Source organism: Cervus canadensis, chromosome 2, assembly GCF_019320065.1.
Source record: "Cervus canadensis isolate Bull #8, Minnesota chromosome 2, ASM1932006v1, whole genome shotgun sequence".
In the NCBI taxonomy this organism is placed as follows: domain Eukaryota; kingdom Metazoa; phylum Chordata; class Mammalia; order Artiodactyla; family Cervidae; genus Cervus; species Cervus canadensis.
This window is the reverse complement of record NC_057387.1, coordinates 63,858,644-63,873,644: the sequence shown is the minus strand read 5'-3', so window position 1 is coordinate 63,873,644 and position 15,001 is coordinate 63,858,644. Positions and strand designations below refer to the sequence as shown.

Here is a 15,001-nt window from a genome sequence, read left to right as displayed (position 1 = left end):
AAAGTTATGATCAATCTAGACAGCATATTAAAAAGCAGAGACATTACTTTGCCGACAAAGGTCCATCTAGTCAAAGTTTGGTTTTTCCAGTAGTCATCTATGGATGTGAGAGCTGGACTATAAAGAAAGCTAAGCATCAAAAAACTGATGCTTTTGAACTGTGGTGTTGGAGAAGACTCTTGAGAGTCCCTTGGACAGCAAGGAGATCCAACCAGTCTATCCTAGAGGAAATCAGTCCTGAATATTCATTGGAAGGACGGATGCTGAAGCTGAAACTCCAGTACTTTGGCCACCTGATGTGAAGAACTGACTCATTGGAAAAGACCATGATGCTGGGAATGATTGAAGGCGGGAAAAAGGGACATCAGACAATGAAATGGTTGGATGGCATCACCGCCTCAAAGGATATGAGTTTGAGTAAGCTCCAGGAGTTAGTGATGGACAGGGAAGCCTGGCATACTGCAGTCCATGGGGTTGCAAAGGATCGGACACAACTGAGCGACTGAACTGAACTGAAGCGTGCAAAAATAGGTATTCAAGGATTTTCACTATACTATTGCCTATATTAGCAAAAATCAAAACCAAAAACGTAGAAACAAAATCATTACCCATCAGTATTACTTTTTTCACCATGAGTACAGATTATATAACTTTTTTATTAAACAGAGACAAAAATGTTTTATTCAAAGCAGATTCTGAAACTAAAATGGAATCCAATTTTCTTCTATCTCCCTCTGGTGGCAAGTTTTCTCAGTCATATTACAAGAGCAAAGGGGCATTTCATTTACCTCTGACCATCCAGTCAAGGCTAAAACTAACTCAAACTGCGAGGGGGGCGGGTGGGGGGAGGCGGTTGGAATATACACACACACACATGAGTGTGTGTGTGTGTGTGCGTGTATATTTAATCTGAATTAAATAATATTGAGAGAAACGTATGTTTTATACTTTCAACTTGGCCCTTCCTGGTCAAATTTCATAATTTTCCATTTAAGAAAGTACAATTTACTGAAGTCTCACTTTAGTAAATCTGAGTTAACACATAAAAGTGTTAGTCGCTCAGTTATGTCTGATTCTTTGTGACCCTATAGACTATAGCCCACCAGGCCCCTCTGCCCATGAAACTTTCCAGGTAAGAATACTGGAGTGGGTGGCCATTCCCTTCTCCAGGGGATCTTCCCAACTCAGGGATCAAACCCGGGTCTCCCCAGTAGCATCGCTGGTAGATTCTTTACCGTCTGAGCACCAGGGAAGCCATTAATGTGTAACATATTGCACAAATATGAAAATAGCAGTTGTGAAATACTCAGTGGTAATTCTTTTTCACCCTCAGTTTCTCTACGGAGACCCAGGTAGCTTAGATTAGAAAGGGGCTCAGTTTCAAGAACATGGAAGTTCCCAGAACAAGGAAGAATTTAATGTGTGTGTGGTATAAGCTAACAGGCTTCTATTCTAAAGGAGCCTTCTGGAAATTAGCTGTCTGCACATAGGCAGTTATTCCCTCTTTTAAGAATTTCCATAGAGAGACTAACTGGAAGTGCTCTTAAGTTTCCTACACTTCCCTGGTGGCTCAGAGAGTAAAGAATCTGCCTACAATGTGGGAGACCCAGGTTCGATTCCCAGGTAGGGAAGATCCCCTGGAGAAGGAAATGGCAACCCACTCCAGTATTCTTGCCTGGAAAATCCCATGGACAGAGGAGCCTGGTGCACTACAGTCCATGGGGTCACAAAGAGTCAGGCACGATTGAGCGACTAACACTTTAGTTTTCTACAAAACAAGTTTATCTTCTCAAACTGGTGGATCATGGCCTGCTGCCTCACAATTTTGCCCAATTTAAGTGATCACTAAAACCTCTCTTCTTATCATGAGCAGCTTTTGTTCAATTCCTTTATAAAATCTCTTATGAGAGTAGTATATAAAAGGTATTTGTTCCTGAAGAACAAGGAAATGAGTCATGAACCTGAACAAGAAAATGAGTCATGAGACATGTTACTATTCTATTTAATCACAATAACATAAAATTAGTCTGTCTTCTTCTAAACGTTTCTGTATAACTTGAATTTTCTACAATGATCATTTATTTTTGTAAACAAAAAAAAGAATTTTTTTAAGAAAATAGCCAAAGTAGAGAGTTTCTATAAACTAACATTATAGATAAGAAATATTCAATGTAAGTTACTAGTTTCTGTCATTAAAATACCACTATACTTCATAAAATACAACAGGATCTCTAGCTTATCTATTTTTTATATATCACCACTTGACAGATATACTGAAAGCAAAGAATATTATTAGTTGATGTGGCCAATTTAAAATATAATTTTAATATAATTTGTTACAAGAAATAAATTTTATTCTTAAGAATTTGATTCACACAAAATTTCTCAGACACATATCTAATGTAAACAAGGTAAACCTTTATAGAATACTTACCAAAACTGCCCAGTTGTTTGTATGGCCACTTCTAAAGAACTGTTCTGCTTGATCCTAGTAATCAAATAATAGCAAAAAGATTAGAAGAAAGTCAAATTTCCCAGAATAAAGATTGATAAAGGGCAGTTAAGATTCATGGAACTTTTAGTTACAATAATAGTAAGTCATCACCACACAAGTCTATAAATATTCTAGTATCTGACTTTATGAAAGACAAAATAATTTTATTTCGGGGGTTATTGTGAGAGGCGCTGTTTTTAAACATTTTATCTCAAATACAGTCAGCTCTTCCTCATATGTTTCCAGTTTTCCATTCAGTCTTTAAACTGTGAATGACATTTCATGTCTTGATTCTACACATAACAATATCCTTCCTGCTGAATAAGAATGAATATTGAATGCTTCCTATTATTTTATTTGAACTCACCAATATATCTGATTGAATACATTCTCTGGCATACTTCCATGTACCATTTTACTATCTGTTAAGAGTAAATCTTAATTACATTTGCCATCACAGAACATTAAAAATCTCAACATCCAATACCATACAGACACCTAATGAATATGATTTTTATTATATAGTAAAATAACAGTGAATATAAACCATAATGATCTCAGATCTGCTCCTGCTAAGTCACTTCAGTCGTGTCCGATTCTGTGTGACCCCATAGACGGCAGCCCACCAGGCTCCACCATCCCTGGGATTCTCCCGGCAAGAGCACTGGAGTGGGTTGCCATTTCCTTCTCCAATGCATGAAAGTGAAAAGTGAAAGTGAAGTCGCTCAGTCGTGTCTGACTCTTCGAGACCCCATGGACTGCGGCCTACCAGGCTCCTCCGCCCGTGGGATTTTCCAGGCAAGAGTACTGCTCCTAAACAGCATTAATTATGAGAACAATCAGACTGCCTGGATTCAAATCTGGACCCTACTACTTACTAGCTGTATAAACTTAGGAAAGCTGCTTAACTTCCTGTGCTTCCGCTTCCGCATCTATAAAATGGTAGCATTATCTGACACACAGAATGTAGGAATGGTGACTGGAATATAACCGCAAAACGAATATTAGCTCTTTTAATTTTCAGCTAGGAAGAAAATTTCCGGAAGAATGAAATTAAAAAATCACTCGAGTGCATGTGTTTGTGTTATATATATACCTGTAACATCTTATGGACAAACCAGAATGAACTTTTTGGCCAACCCAACCCAATATATATTTCTTTTTAAACTTCTCAACAGTTGAATAGATGCTAAAGAAAGCAACATGTAATAGTGAGCTAGGAATCCGAAGATCTGGGTTTCTGCCCAGATCCTATCCCTTACCTGGCTGTGAAACGAGACTAAGTCATTTAGCTCTCTGGACTTGATTTTCCTCATGTAGAAATGAGAGCTGACCCAATAATCTCTAATGTCCCTTCTAGCTCCAAAATTCTCACATTGTTAAGACTTCAGTGAAAAAAATTGAGATGTCAAAATTCTTTTGTGATTGTTAAGATAATACAGACACTGCAAAGTTATTCAATCCACATATGGTTAGTGGAGCACCTATTATGTGCCAGGTACCATGTAATGTACAGTGATCCAAAAATCACTTAAAAAGCATGCTGCTTTCTCTCAAGAATCCCTGAGGTCAATAAAGACAAGCATGCAAACACATTACGCTACAATATAACATTCATTCATTCATCACATTCATTGGGTACCATGTGCCAGTTACTGTTCTCAATGCTCAGAACACAACAATGGGCGAAACAGTGCTAGTACTTGCCTCCAAAGAGGTTACTAGACACACACCAAACAGATAAGGACAACCTACAAATTCTCTAAAGGTAAGATATAGAGTATCATAAAAGACTAATAGGGGGACCTGACCTGATGAGGGAATGGGAGGGGGAGCCCAGGAGGGATGTCAGGGGAGGTTTCTCCAGAGAAATTTGGGTTACGATTCAACAGATAGAGAGGGAAGATAATTCCAGACAGAGGGAACATTACCTGAACAGCAGAAGGGACCTTAAAGGTTCTAGAAACTAAAAGAAGATTAGCATAACTGGAAGTTTTAAACAGAGGGGAGGTAGAACCAGAGGTGCAGGCAGGAGCCTAAGTATGCTAGGCTTGTTTATGGGTCATAACCAAGATTTAGCTCTTTATCCTTAAAACAACATTAAGGTATATACAGGCGACATGGTCAGATTTGTGTATTTAAAAGTTACTCTGGCTGAGGCTTGGCGAACAGACTGGATTGAAAAAAGAATGACCTGAGGCAGACCAAGTAGGCAGCTATTGCCCTATAAATGAAAGATGATGGAATAATAGTGAGTACAAACTATACATGGGTTATAATATGATAGACGAGTGCTATACTAGCCAAGTGCACACATTACAACAGTAAATGCAAAATAAAAAATAGGGAAAGGTTTTACAGGGGTTAGCTTTTACTGCATTTTAGTAAATGAACAAACAAAGGAACAGGAAGAATAACACATCAGAATGTAAAAAAGCACAACTATGTAACTACAAAAAAGAGCAATAATATCCAAAACAAAGTATACAGAATAATCTGCTAGAACAGAAAAATAGAATTTCTATACATATATTATCTAGACAACACACTTCATTAATAGCGAATATATAAATTAGCAATAATTCATGAATATAAAGAAAGCATGCATGCTTTCTTTTTTAAATGGTAGAGTTGTGTATTTAAAAAGTTTTCAGCATTAGTCTAAGCTCAACGTCTGACATGGTGGAGAGAATGGGCTCCTATATGAAGACTGGGAAGTAGGCAGAGACTAGATCATGATGTTTACATTTTACTCCGTGCAAAAATACTGAAAGGATGCAATCTGAAGAATGATCTGATCAAACTTACTTTGATGAAGACTAAAGTGAAGGAATTTGGAAGCCTGAAGAAAACAAGATAAGGTTACTGAAATAGTCTAGGCAAGAAAAGACAAGGGCCTGCATCAAGCCAGTGGAACTGAAGAAGTGAAAGCAATTTTAAAAATTAAGAATACAGAATTTAGTGATGATTAAAATGTAAAATAAAGAGAGGAGTTCTTTTTTTTAAAGCCTAGGTTTCCAGCATAGGGGAAACACCATAGGAGGTGGGGTAGGTCCGAATATAAAACTTTGGACACAAATTTTCAAACGTCTGCTATTCTGAAACATGATGCTAGAGATGTAGGCTGCAGAACTGGACGAAGGTGTTATCAGAGTACAGGGAAGAGTAAAGGCTTTATATCTGGTCAAAACTTAGTGTGAGCCAAAAATAAAACACTGTACCCATCTGATTCCTAGTGGAGCACTGTAGTTTGGCAGCGGGGACGTAAGCGCGGCACTCTAGAGCTGACCTTTCACCTACTAGGGACTGCACGCTCTTCGGAGCAAGGGATCAGGCCCTCTCCCGCCGCCCAGGACTTGATTCTTTTCATTCGCCATTTTAAAGGTTGAAACAAACAGTCACTGTCCTCTCCCGCTCCCTGCAACACCCTCCCCACAGCACAGTCAGCTTAGTAAGAGGCTGATGGGTGATTCCAGGAGGCTTCCCTCCGTGGCTGTGTATCGGACATCTGCTGGACGCTTACGGCCACGACACAGCTGTCCCCCGCAGGGCCCTGTCGTTCAGAGGGCCTGACTCCTACCTCGATCTGACTAGCGGCCAAGCTGCCGAAGGGCAAGAGCAACAACCCTGCCAGGGTAGTGAAGCCCTGGCTGAGAAAATAGGTGTCGACCATGTTTGCCGGCTTCAGCGCACCTGGAGAGGCGGGGCGAGTGCCGTAAAGCAGGACGGGGCGGGGTTTGCGTAGTTTTTTTTTTTTTTCCCTTTGCGACACTTGCCCCGCCTCCTAGAGGGCGGCCGCCTCGCCAGCCTTCGAAAACCTGCGCTTCCCACAGTCCTTGCGTTTCCCAGGTAGCTGGGACTGAGTCTGACCCTTGAACTAAACTTTCAGGTTTTGTATTATAAACTGGACGTTTTAAAACTTTTTTGAAAAGCAGTGGAGAAAAACTGTGAGCCTATAAACCTTAAGAAGCTATTACTTCCTTTTTTTGGTTAGTGTTGCCCACTCTGACTATATGAAGCATGATGTGATGTGGAAGAGTAAGCTTTGGGGTACAAAAAGGTGGTTAATTGGATCAATTGCAAATGAAAATATGGGTGAGCGCTCCAACTATTATACTAGGGGTCTATTACCTGTTAAACGTATGAACATGGAGAAATTAGTTACATTTTTGTTTATTTTGTAATTATAGAGCTAAAACATCTCAAAGTCTGAGGATTTAATAAATCATGTGTATTCATTCCATTATGTTTATTATATTCATTTAGTTTTAAATTCTGCTTTGCATCTAGCATGACATAAAAGTATTTATGCTGCTTCATAATCTTAGTAATTTTAACATTTAATGTGACATGGAATTCTGTCCCTTACTGAGGCCTCAGCCAAAGTAATTGCCCGTCTTTGGGGCAGTCTTTAAATTTCAGTATTAAAATAATATTATAAAGAGTTATCTTTGGACAGTTTTTTTATGTTTCTGAATTATTTTCTTTGGATAATTTTCCTGGAATGAGTATCTTGAGTCAAAAGACACAAAAGCTTTAGTCGCTATGAATGATGTTGCTTTCCAAAGTGTACTAATTTACAATGCCATCAAAATATGCAACTGAACACCAAATTATACCGTTTTTTTCCCTCTCAATTCCTTGGTGTAAAGTGTTACCTCAAGATTGTTCTAGTCTTTAATTATCATCAAGACCTTATGTTGTTTTTTTTTAATGAAATATCTGTATGTCCTCTGATGTAAAATTTACATTCATAGCTTTGTTTTACATGTGCATTTGAATGATATATTTATAAAGAAGTGATATTGACCCTTGCCATAGTTTATGCTGTTGCTTTTCCCAGTATCTTGTCTCTCTTTCTATTTTGTTTCTTTTGCTTTTGCACTTTGTATGATCTTTAAGGTCAGGCTTTCCCTAATGAAGATAAGAAAGTTAGCACATGTCCAGTATGTCTTGCACCTGAATGCTTCAAGTTCATATAGGTCTCAAATCAAAAGTTTTGTTTTCTTTTAATTTTATATTTAACTCTTCAACTATCTGGAATATATTTCAGTATATTCTATAAGATTTTGTAAGATATTGTCAATTGCTGTATAACAAACCACCCAAAATTCTGTGGTATGTCCATACCTAGATACACAGGATGTAGAAACAGGGAGATGTGATTCTGTGGGAGCCATTGCAATAATGATCTACCAGTACTTTTATCAAAATTAGTATTTAATTATCCAATATAATTTTCTACATAATGCTAACCTTTCTTATTGACTCCTGATAGCTCTTCTATTAAATTCTTGTAAGAAATAGAATATTTCTGGACTCTTTTCAATTAAAATAATTGTCTAGTTTGGGTCCAGAGGTATGTTATTTTAATTATTGTTGCTTTGACATGTTTTGATATTTGGCCATTAGGGCTAACCATGTCAGTATACTTCATTTTTCACAAAATTCTTTGATTAATTCTCCTGGTAATTTTCCAACTGAATTTTATAATAATATTTATAAAAATTACTACTTGGGTTTTTTTCAATGGGATCATGAAAATCTCTTAAGTTTGAGAGAAACTGACATCTTTATCATAGTCTCTCATTCTAGAATATCATAGTTTCATTTATTTGTGGTTCCTTTTTTAAATTTCTCAGTAAAACTTTAAGTCAAAGTTGACTAAATTAAGCTACTTTGTAAGCATTTTTAGCATTTGTTGTTATTCTTTTACATTATGTAAATGTAAAATGTAAATTTCTTTTACATTATGTAGGAAGTTCAGTTCAGTCGCTCAGCCGTGTCTGACTCTGTGACCCCATGAACTGCAGCACGCCAGGCCTCCCTGTCCATCACCAACTCCCGGAGTTTACCCAAACTCATATCCATTGAGTCAGTGATGCCATCTAACCATCTCATCCTCTGTCATCCCCTTATCCTCCTGCCTTCAATCTTTCCCAACATCATGGTCTTTTCAAATGAGTCAGCTGTTCACATCAGGTGGCCAAAATATTGGAGTTTCAGCTTCAACATCAGTCCTTCCAATGAATACCCAGAACCGATTTCCCTTAGGATGGACTGGTTGGAACTCCTTGCAGTCCAAGGGGCTCTCAAGAGTCTTCTCCAACACCACAGTTCAAAAGCATCAATTCTTCTGCCCTCAACCCTCTTTATAGTCCAACTCTCACATCCATACATGACCACTGGAAAAACCATAGCCTTGACTATTTGGACCTGTGTTGGCAAAGTAATGTCTCTGCTTTTTAATGTAGGAAACACATAGATAAATAATTATAAGTAATATATATAATAGTATGTATTCTGATCAGTTATTGTTGATATGCAGGTCATATTTTGTGTCCAGCTGCCTTTTTATTATTTTAATAAGAATTATTTAATTATCTTAATACTCAGTTATTTAAAACTTTTTTGACAAGTTGCTTTGACTTTCCTAGTTTTACAATAATATTATCTGAAAATTATCTTTTGTCTCTTCCTTTCCAATATTATTGCTTGTATTTCATTTTCATGGTTTATGTTATGATTGTAATATAATTAATAATATTGATAGCAAAAGACTTGAAGATTTTCTTGCTTCATTTTAATTTTAAAAGAATGGCTTTAGCACTTTTCCATTAAGTCTGCCATTAGCTCCTGAATTTGAATAAATACTCACTGATATGTGAAAGAAATAGATTTCTATTTCTCTTTTTTCACTGAACAACTAATTTTCAAGTATGGAGTGGGCAGTTTCACACTTTAATGTAGAACACATGAGCAGTTTTAAATACCACTCGAAGTGGGAAATAATAATTTTTTAATCTGTTAATATATGAAACAGCATAGCTTAAAATTTGATTAGAATTGTTAGCCATACTCATAGATAGAAAAGCTATGACAAACCTAGAAACCTTATTAAAAAGCAGAGACATCACTTTGCCGACAAAGGTCCATATAGTCAAAGCTATGATTTTTCCAGTAGTCATGTAAGGATGTGAGTTGGCCCATGCTGAGTTGGCCCATAAAGAAGGCTAAATGCTGAAAAATTGGCACTTTCAAATTGTGGCGCTGGAGAAGACTCCTGGGAGTCCCTTGAACAGCAAGATCAAGCCAGCCAATCCTAAAGGAAATCAATCCTGAAGATTCGTTGAAAGGATTGATGCTGAAGTTGAAGCTCCAATACTTTGGCCACTTTATGCAAAGAGCCAACTCATTGGAAAAGGACCTGATGCTGGGAAAGATTGAGAGCAGGAGGATAAGGGGACGACAGAGGATGAGATGGTAAGATGGCATCACCAACTCAATGGACATGTGTTTGAGTAAACTCCAGGAGATAGTGAAGGACAGGGAAGCCGATACAGGAAACAGATTGGTGGTGCCAGAGGCAGAGAGCAGGGGTGGGTGAAAGAAGTGAAGGCAATTAAAATGTATAAACTTCCACTCAGATAAATAAATCCTGGGAATGATTGCTATAATTAACAATACTATATTGTATATTTGAAACTTGTTAAGAGAACAGATCCTAAAAGTTCTCATCACAAGAAAAAAATTGTAAGCATATGGTGATGGATGTTAACCAGACTACTGTGGCAATCACTTTGCAATATATGTGTATATCAAAGCATTATACTGTATACCTAAAACCAATACATATGTCATTGTCCTCAATTAAAAAGAAGAATTGTTAACCAGAGACTGCATTTAGACTACAGTTCAGTTCAGCTATTCATTAAGTGAATAATTAACTTAGCAACTAAAAGAGAAAACAAGCACTTGAATATCAGATCAAAATTATACACATCTGTACATAATCATGACTTCTCTAACAAAAGATTTTATGCCTGAGCCTCACAGTAAATAATTTCATGCAAAAATGGGCTCAATAAAGGACAGAAATGGTATGGACCTAACAGAAGCAGAAGATATTAAGAAGAGGTGGCAAGAATACACAGAAGAACTGTACAAAAAAGATCTTCACGACCCAGATAATCACAATGTGTGATCACTTTCACGCTAGAGCCAGACAGTCCTGGAGTGTGAAGTCAATGCGTGCCTTAGAACATCACTGACGAACAAAGCTAGTGGATGTGATGAAATTCCAGTTGAGCTATTTCAAATCCTGAAAGATGATGCTGTGAAAGTGCTGCACTCAATATGTCAGCAAATTTGGAAAACTCAGCAGTGCCACAGGACTGGAAAAGGTCAGTTTTCATTCAAATCCCTAAGAAAGGTAATCCCAAAGAATGCTCAAACTACCACACAATTGCACTCATCGCACACGCTAGTAAGGTAATGCTCAAAATTCTCCAAGCCAGGCTTCAGCAATACGTGAACCAAGAACTTCCAGATGTTCAAGCTGGTTTCAGAAAAGGCAGAGGAGCCAGAGATCAAATTGCCAACATCTGCTGGATCATCGAAAAAGCAAGAGAGTTCCAGAAAAACATCTATTTCTGCTTTATTGACTATGCCAAAGCCTTTGACTGTGTGGATCACAATAAACTGTGGAAAATTTCTGAAGGAATGGATATACCAGAAGACACTTGACCTGCCTCTTGAGCAACCTGTAATGCAACGTTCAGGAGCAACGTTAGACATGGAACCATGGAACAACAGACTGGTTTCCAAACAGGAAAAGGAGTACGTCAAGGCTGTAATACGTCACCCGCTGCTGCTTATTTAACTTATATGCAGAAGTAACTCATGAGAAACGCTGGCTGGGAAGAAGCACAGAGCTGGAATCAAGATTGCCAGGAGAAATATCAATAGCCTCAGTACATGCAGATGACCCACCCTTAATAGCAGAAAGTGAAGGGAACTAAAAAGCCTCTTGGATGAAAGAGGAGAGTGAAAAAGTTTGGCTTAAAGCTCAACATTCAGAAAACTCAATCATACGCATCTGGTCCCATCACTTCATGGCAAATAGATGGGGAAACAGTGGAAACAGTGGCTGACTTTATTTTCTGGGGCTCCAAAATCACTGCAGATGGTGACTGCAGCCATGAAATTAAAAGACGCTTACTCCTTGGAAGGAAAGTTGTGACCAACCTAGATAGCATATTAAAAAGCAGAGACATTACTTTGCCAACAAAGGTCCATCTGGTCAAGGCTATGGTTTTTTCCAGTGGTCATGTATGGATGTGAGAGTTGGACTGTGAAGAAAGCTGAGCACCGAAAAATTGATGCTTTTGAACTGTGGTGTTGGAGAAGACTCTTGAGAGTCCCCTTGGACCTGCAAGGAGATCCACCAGTCCAATCCTGAGGGAGATAAGTTCCCTGGGTATTCGTTGGAAGCAGACGGAGCTGAAGCCTGTAAATCCAATAGTTTGGGCCAACGCTGTGCGAAGAGTTGACTCACTGGAAAAGACCCTGATGCTGGGAGGGATTGGGGGCAGGAGGAGAAGGGGATGACAGAGGATGAGATGGCTGGATGGCATCACCAACTCGATGGGCATGAGTTTGAGTTAACTCCAGGAGCTGGTGATGGACAGGGAGGCCTGGCGTTTCATGGGGTCGCAAAGAGTCGGACACGACTGAGTGACTGAACTGAACTGAACTCTACTGATACATAATCATGACTTCTCTAATAAAAGTTTTTATGCCTGAGCCTCACAGTAAATAAACCATGAAGTCTATCCATACTGGGTTTTATAACAGCCTTTTTAAAAACTTGGAGTAGAATTGCTTCACAGTATTATATTAGCTTCAGGTGCACAGAATAGTGGTTCAGTGTTTTTATAGATTATACTCCATTAAAAGTTATTACAGTACAATGATTATAATTCCCTGCACTATACAATATATCATTGTTGCTTATGTATCTTATACATAGCAGTTTGTATCTATTAATCCATTACTCCTAATTTGCCCCTCCCTGCTTACCTTTCACCTCTGGTAACCACTAATTTGGTTTCTATATCTGCATCTTTCTCACTTTTTATATACATTTGTTTGTATTATTTTTTATATACCACATATAATGTCATATATATTTGTCTGTCTGTATCTGATATATTTTACTAACCATAATATTTTCTAGGTCCATTCACTTTTCTCCAAATATCAGACTTTCATTCTTTTTATGGCTGAATAGTATTCCTTTTTGTGTATGTGTATGTGTGTATGTATCACGTCTTCTTCATTCATTTGTGTGTTGATGGGACACTTGGGTTGCTTTCATGTCTTGGCTACTATAAATAGTGCTGTTGTGAACATTGGGATGCATGTATTTTTTGAATTAATGTTTCATTTATCCATGCTGTTTTTACTATTGTTCTTCAGTCGAGTGTTAACTCAGACTGACTCAACTGACTCTTGTTTTGAACCATTGTTTATTCTTGTTCTCTTCTCTTAATTACACCCCTACCATATCTTCTTTTTAATTCTCTCTTTCTCTTTTCTCTTTTCTGCACCAAGAACATCACTGTGTTATTCATTCATTCAGTTGATATTTATAACACCAGTTACATACCAGGCATTGTGCTAGTCACAGGTAATAGAAGAGAGAGCAAAACCTGAGCAAGTCTCTGTCCTTGTGGAACTTAGAGTTCAGGGGAGGCAGACATTCATAGTAGAAGCATTTAAGCAAATGTAAAAGTCTAACAAGAGAGTTCCTAGTAGGGGACACAACCTTGTAAGAAAAATCAGGTTTAGTTTCCCTGAGAAAATTAGCTGAACTGAAATTAATGAGTTATTGAGGCAAAGATGAAAGGGAGGGAAAAGTTTTCAAGGCAGAGGAAATAGCTCTTGCATAGAACCTATGGAAGAGGGGAGCTTGTCTTATTTTTTTTTAATCAGAGGACAACTGCTTTACAATGTTGTGTTGCTTTCTGCTGCACAACAACCTGAATTAACTATAAGTAAACATGTATCTGCTCCCTCTTGTACCTCCCTTGAGAGCTCTCTAATCACTTATAATATTGTGCATGCAGTTCAAGAACAAAAGAGAGCGTGCTGTAAGATGAAACTGCATTGCTGAGCAGGTGCCATCTCCCTTCAAATCTTTGGGGGTCAGATTCATGGAAAGCTTCAGAATGGCAAAGATGCTGGCTCCAATAAGTATGGCTGCAGTTAGAGAGCTGGGGAAGCCACTGTTACAGTCCAGGCAATGGTAGCTTGGACCAGAGTGGTAAAAGTAAAGATGATAAAAATGGAGAGAACCAATAAGAATTTCAAGATTACAACCAACAGAAGATGATGACATGATGACAGATTTATGTTTATGAAGCAGGAGAGGGGACAATATCAAAGATGACTTTTAGATATTTGACTTGCAAATATGCCTAATCTAAATGCATAGTCTTTTTTTTAAATAAGACTCATAGGAAGTGGACTAGGTTTAGGACTCATGTAGTATTACAAGTGAGCTCTGGTTTAAATGTTTACCCAGAGCAATTTGGAAGACAGGCTTGCATTAACTTATTATAATAAATACTTCTGTGACTACTAAGTAAATTTTGTTACAAAATAAAATGAGTGGAAAGAATAAATTTAATCAGGATCAGAATATTGTCCCTGAGAGATTTTGCAATGTGCTTTATACTATATAGTTTAATTGCTATAGGCAAGTCTGTTTGCTGCGATAATCAGCACCACAAGTATTTGCTGGAAACATTCTGTATCCAGCAGTCAAAATAGTTCTTTGCACAAGATAATAGTTGATAAAAGGATATTAGATACATTATAAAATACAATAGAAAAAAATCAATTACAATAAAGCAAAATCATTTCTTTCCAGTATGTTTATATCATTTCCTAGTACAATTTTTTTTCACCACCTTAAATTCCATTTCAGTTTGGCCTCAAACACTCTCCTTTCCTACTTCCAGGGAGCCATTTAATGATAGTTTGTTAAGCTGTAATCAGTTTCCAACTCATGACCTTCTCACAAGCTTCAGAACTAATACAGAATAGCATTGTTTCAATGCAGCAGTAGAGCACCTGCCCTTCAAAGTCTCACTTTTTGAAATCCTCTATTGTCATTAAAAGGCCATTATGACCTAAACAGAAAGTTGTGTTGAATACTTTAGTGATGTAAGACTTCATATCTTAATAGTAATAGAATCCTCCCTTGTCATTCAGGAAGCCCCTGGTTCTGTTGGTACAGAGCTAATTGGTAAAACTTAGTCCTCCATGAGTTAAGAATTTTCTGCAAGATCAACTGATTTTATTCATATATTTTTATTTGTTTATTTCCTTTATTCATTATCTTGTGAGAGTCTATAGAGTCTCAAGGACATTTAATAAATATTTTAATTATACCATGTTTAGTGAAGTGTGAAATACTCTGAAAGTTTCTCTTCAGGAGTTACTGGAGTGGCGTGGAGGGCAGGGCGGAATTGTGTGTTTTATAGAAATTGCTAGAAGGGTACTGCAGTAGGCAAAATAATGACTCCCTAGAGCCTGTGAATGTGTTTACCTCATGTGACAAAAGGGACTTGTAAATGTGATTAAGAATCTTGAGGGACTTCCCTGGTGGTCCAGTGAGCTAAGACCCTGAGCTCCCAATGCAGGGGGTCTGGGTTCCAT

At 37.8% G+C, this 15,001-nt stretch overlaps 1 protein-coding gene across 3 annotated transcripts in view; it reads right to left on the bottom strand.

Moving 5' to 3' along the window:
• PIGK (phosphatidylinositol glycan anchor biosynthesis class K) overlaps positions 1–6,209 on the bottom strand; it is a 131,801-nt gene extending 125,592 nt beyond the window's left edge. For all 3 annotated transcript variants that reach the window (XM_043460933.1, XM_043460934.1, XM_043460935.1), the window contains exons 1-2: positions 6,075–6,209; positions 2,435–2,488 (exon numbers count right to left, since the gene is read on the bottom strand). In XM_043460933.1, the coding sequence (XP_043316868.1) occupies positions 2,435–2,488; positions 6,075–6,167 (147 nt within the window). In that variant the 5' untranslated portion in view covers positions 6,168–6,209. The remainder of the gene's footprint in view (positions 1–2,434; positions 2,489–6,074) is intronic.
• Positions 6,210–15,001: the final 8,792 nt, after the last annotated feature.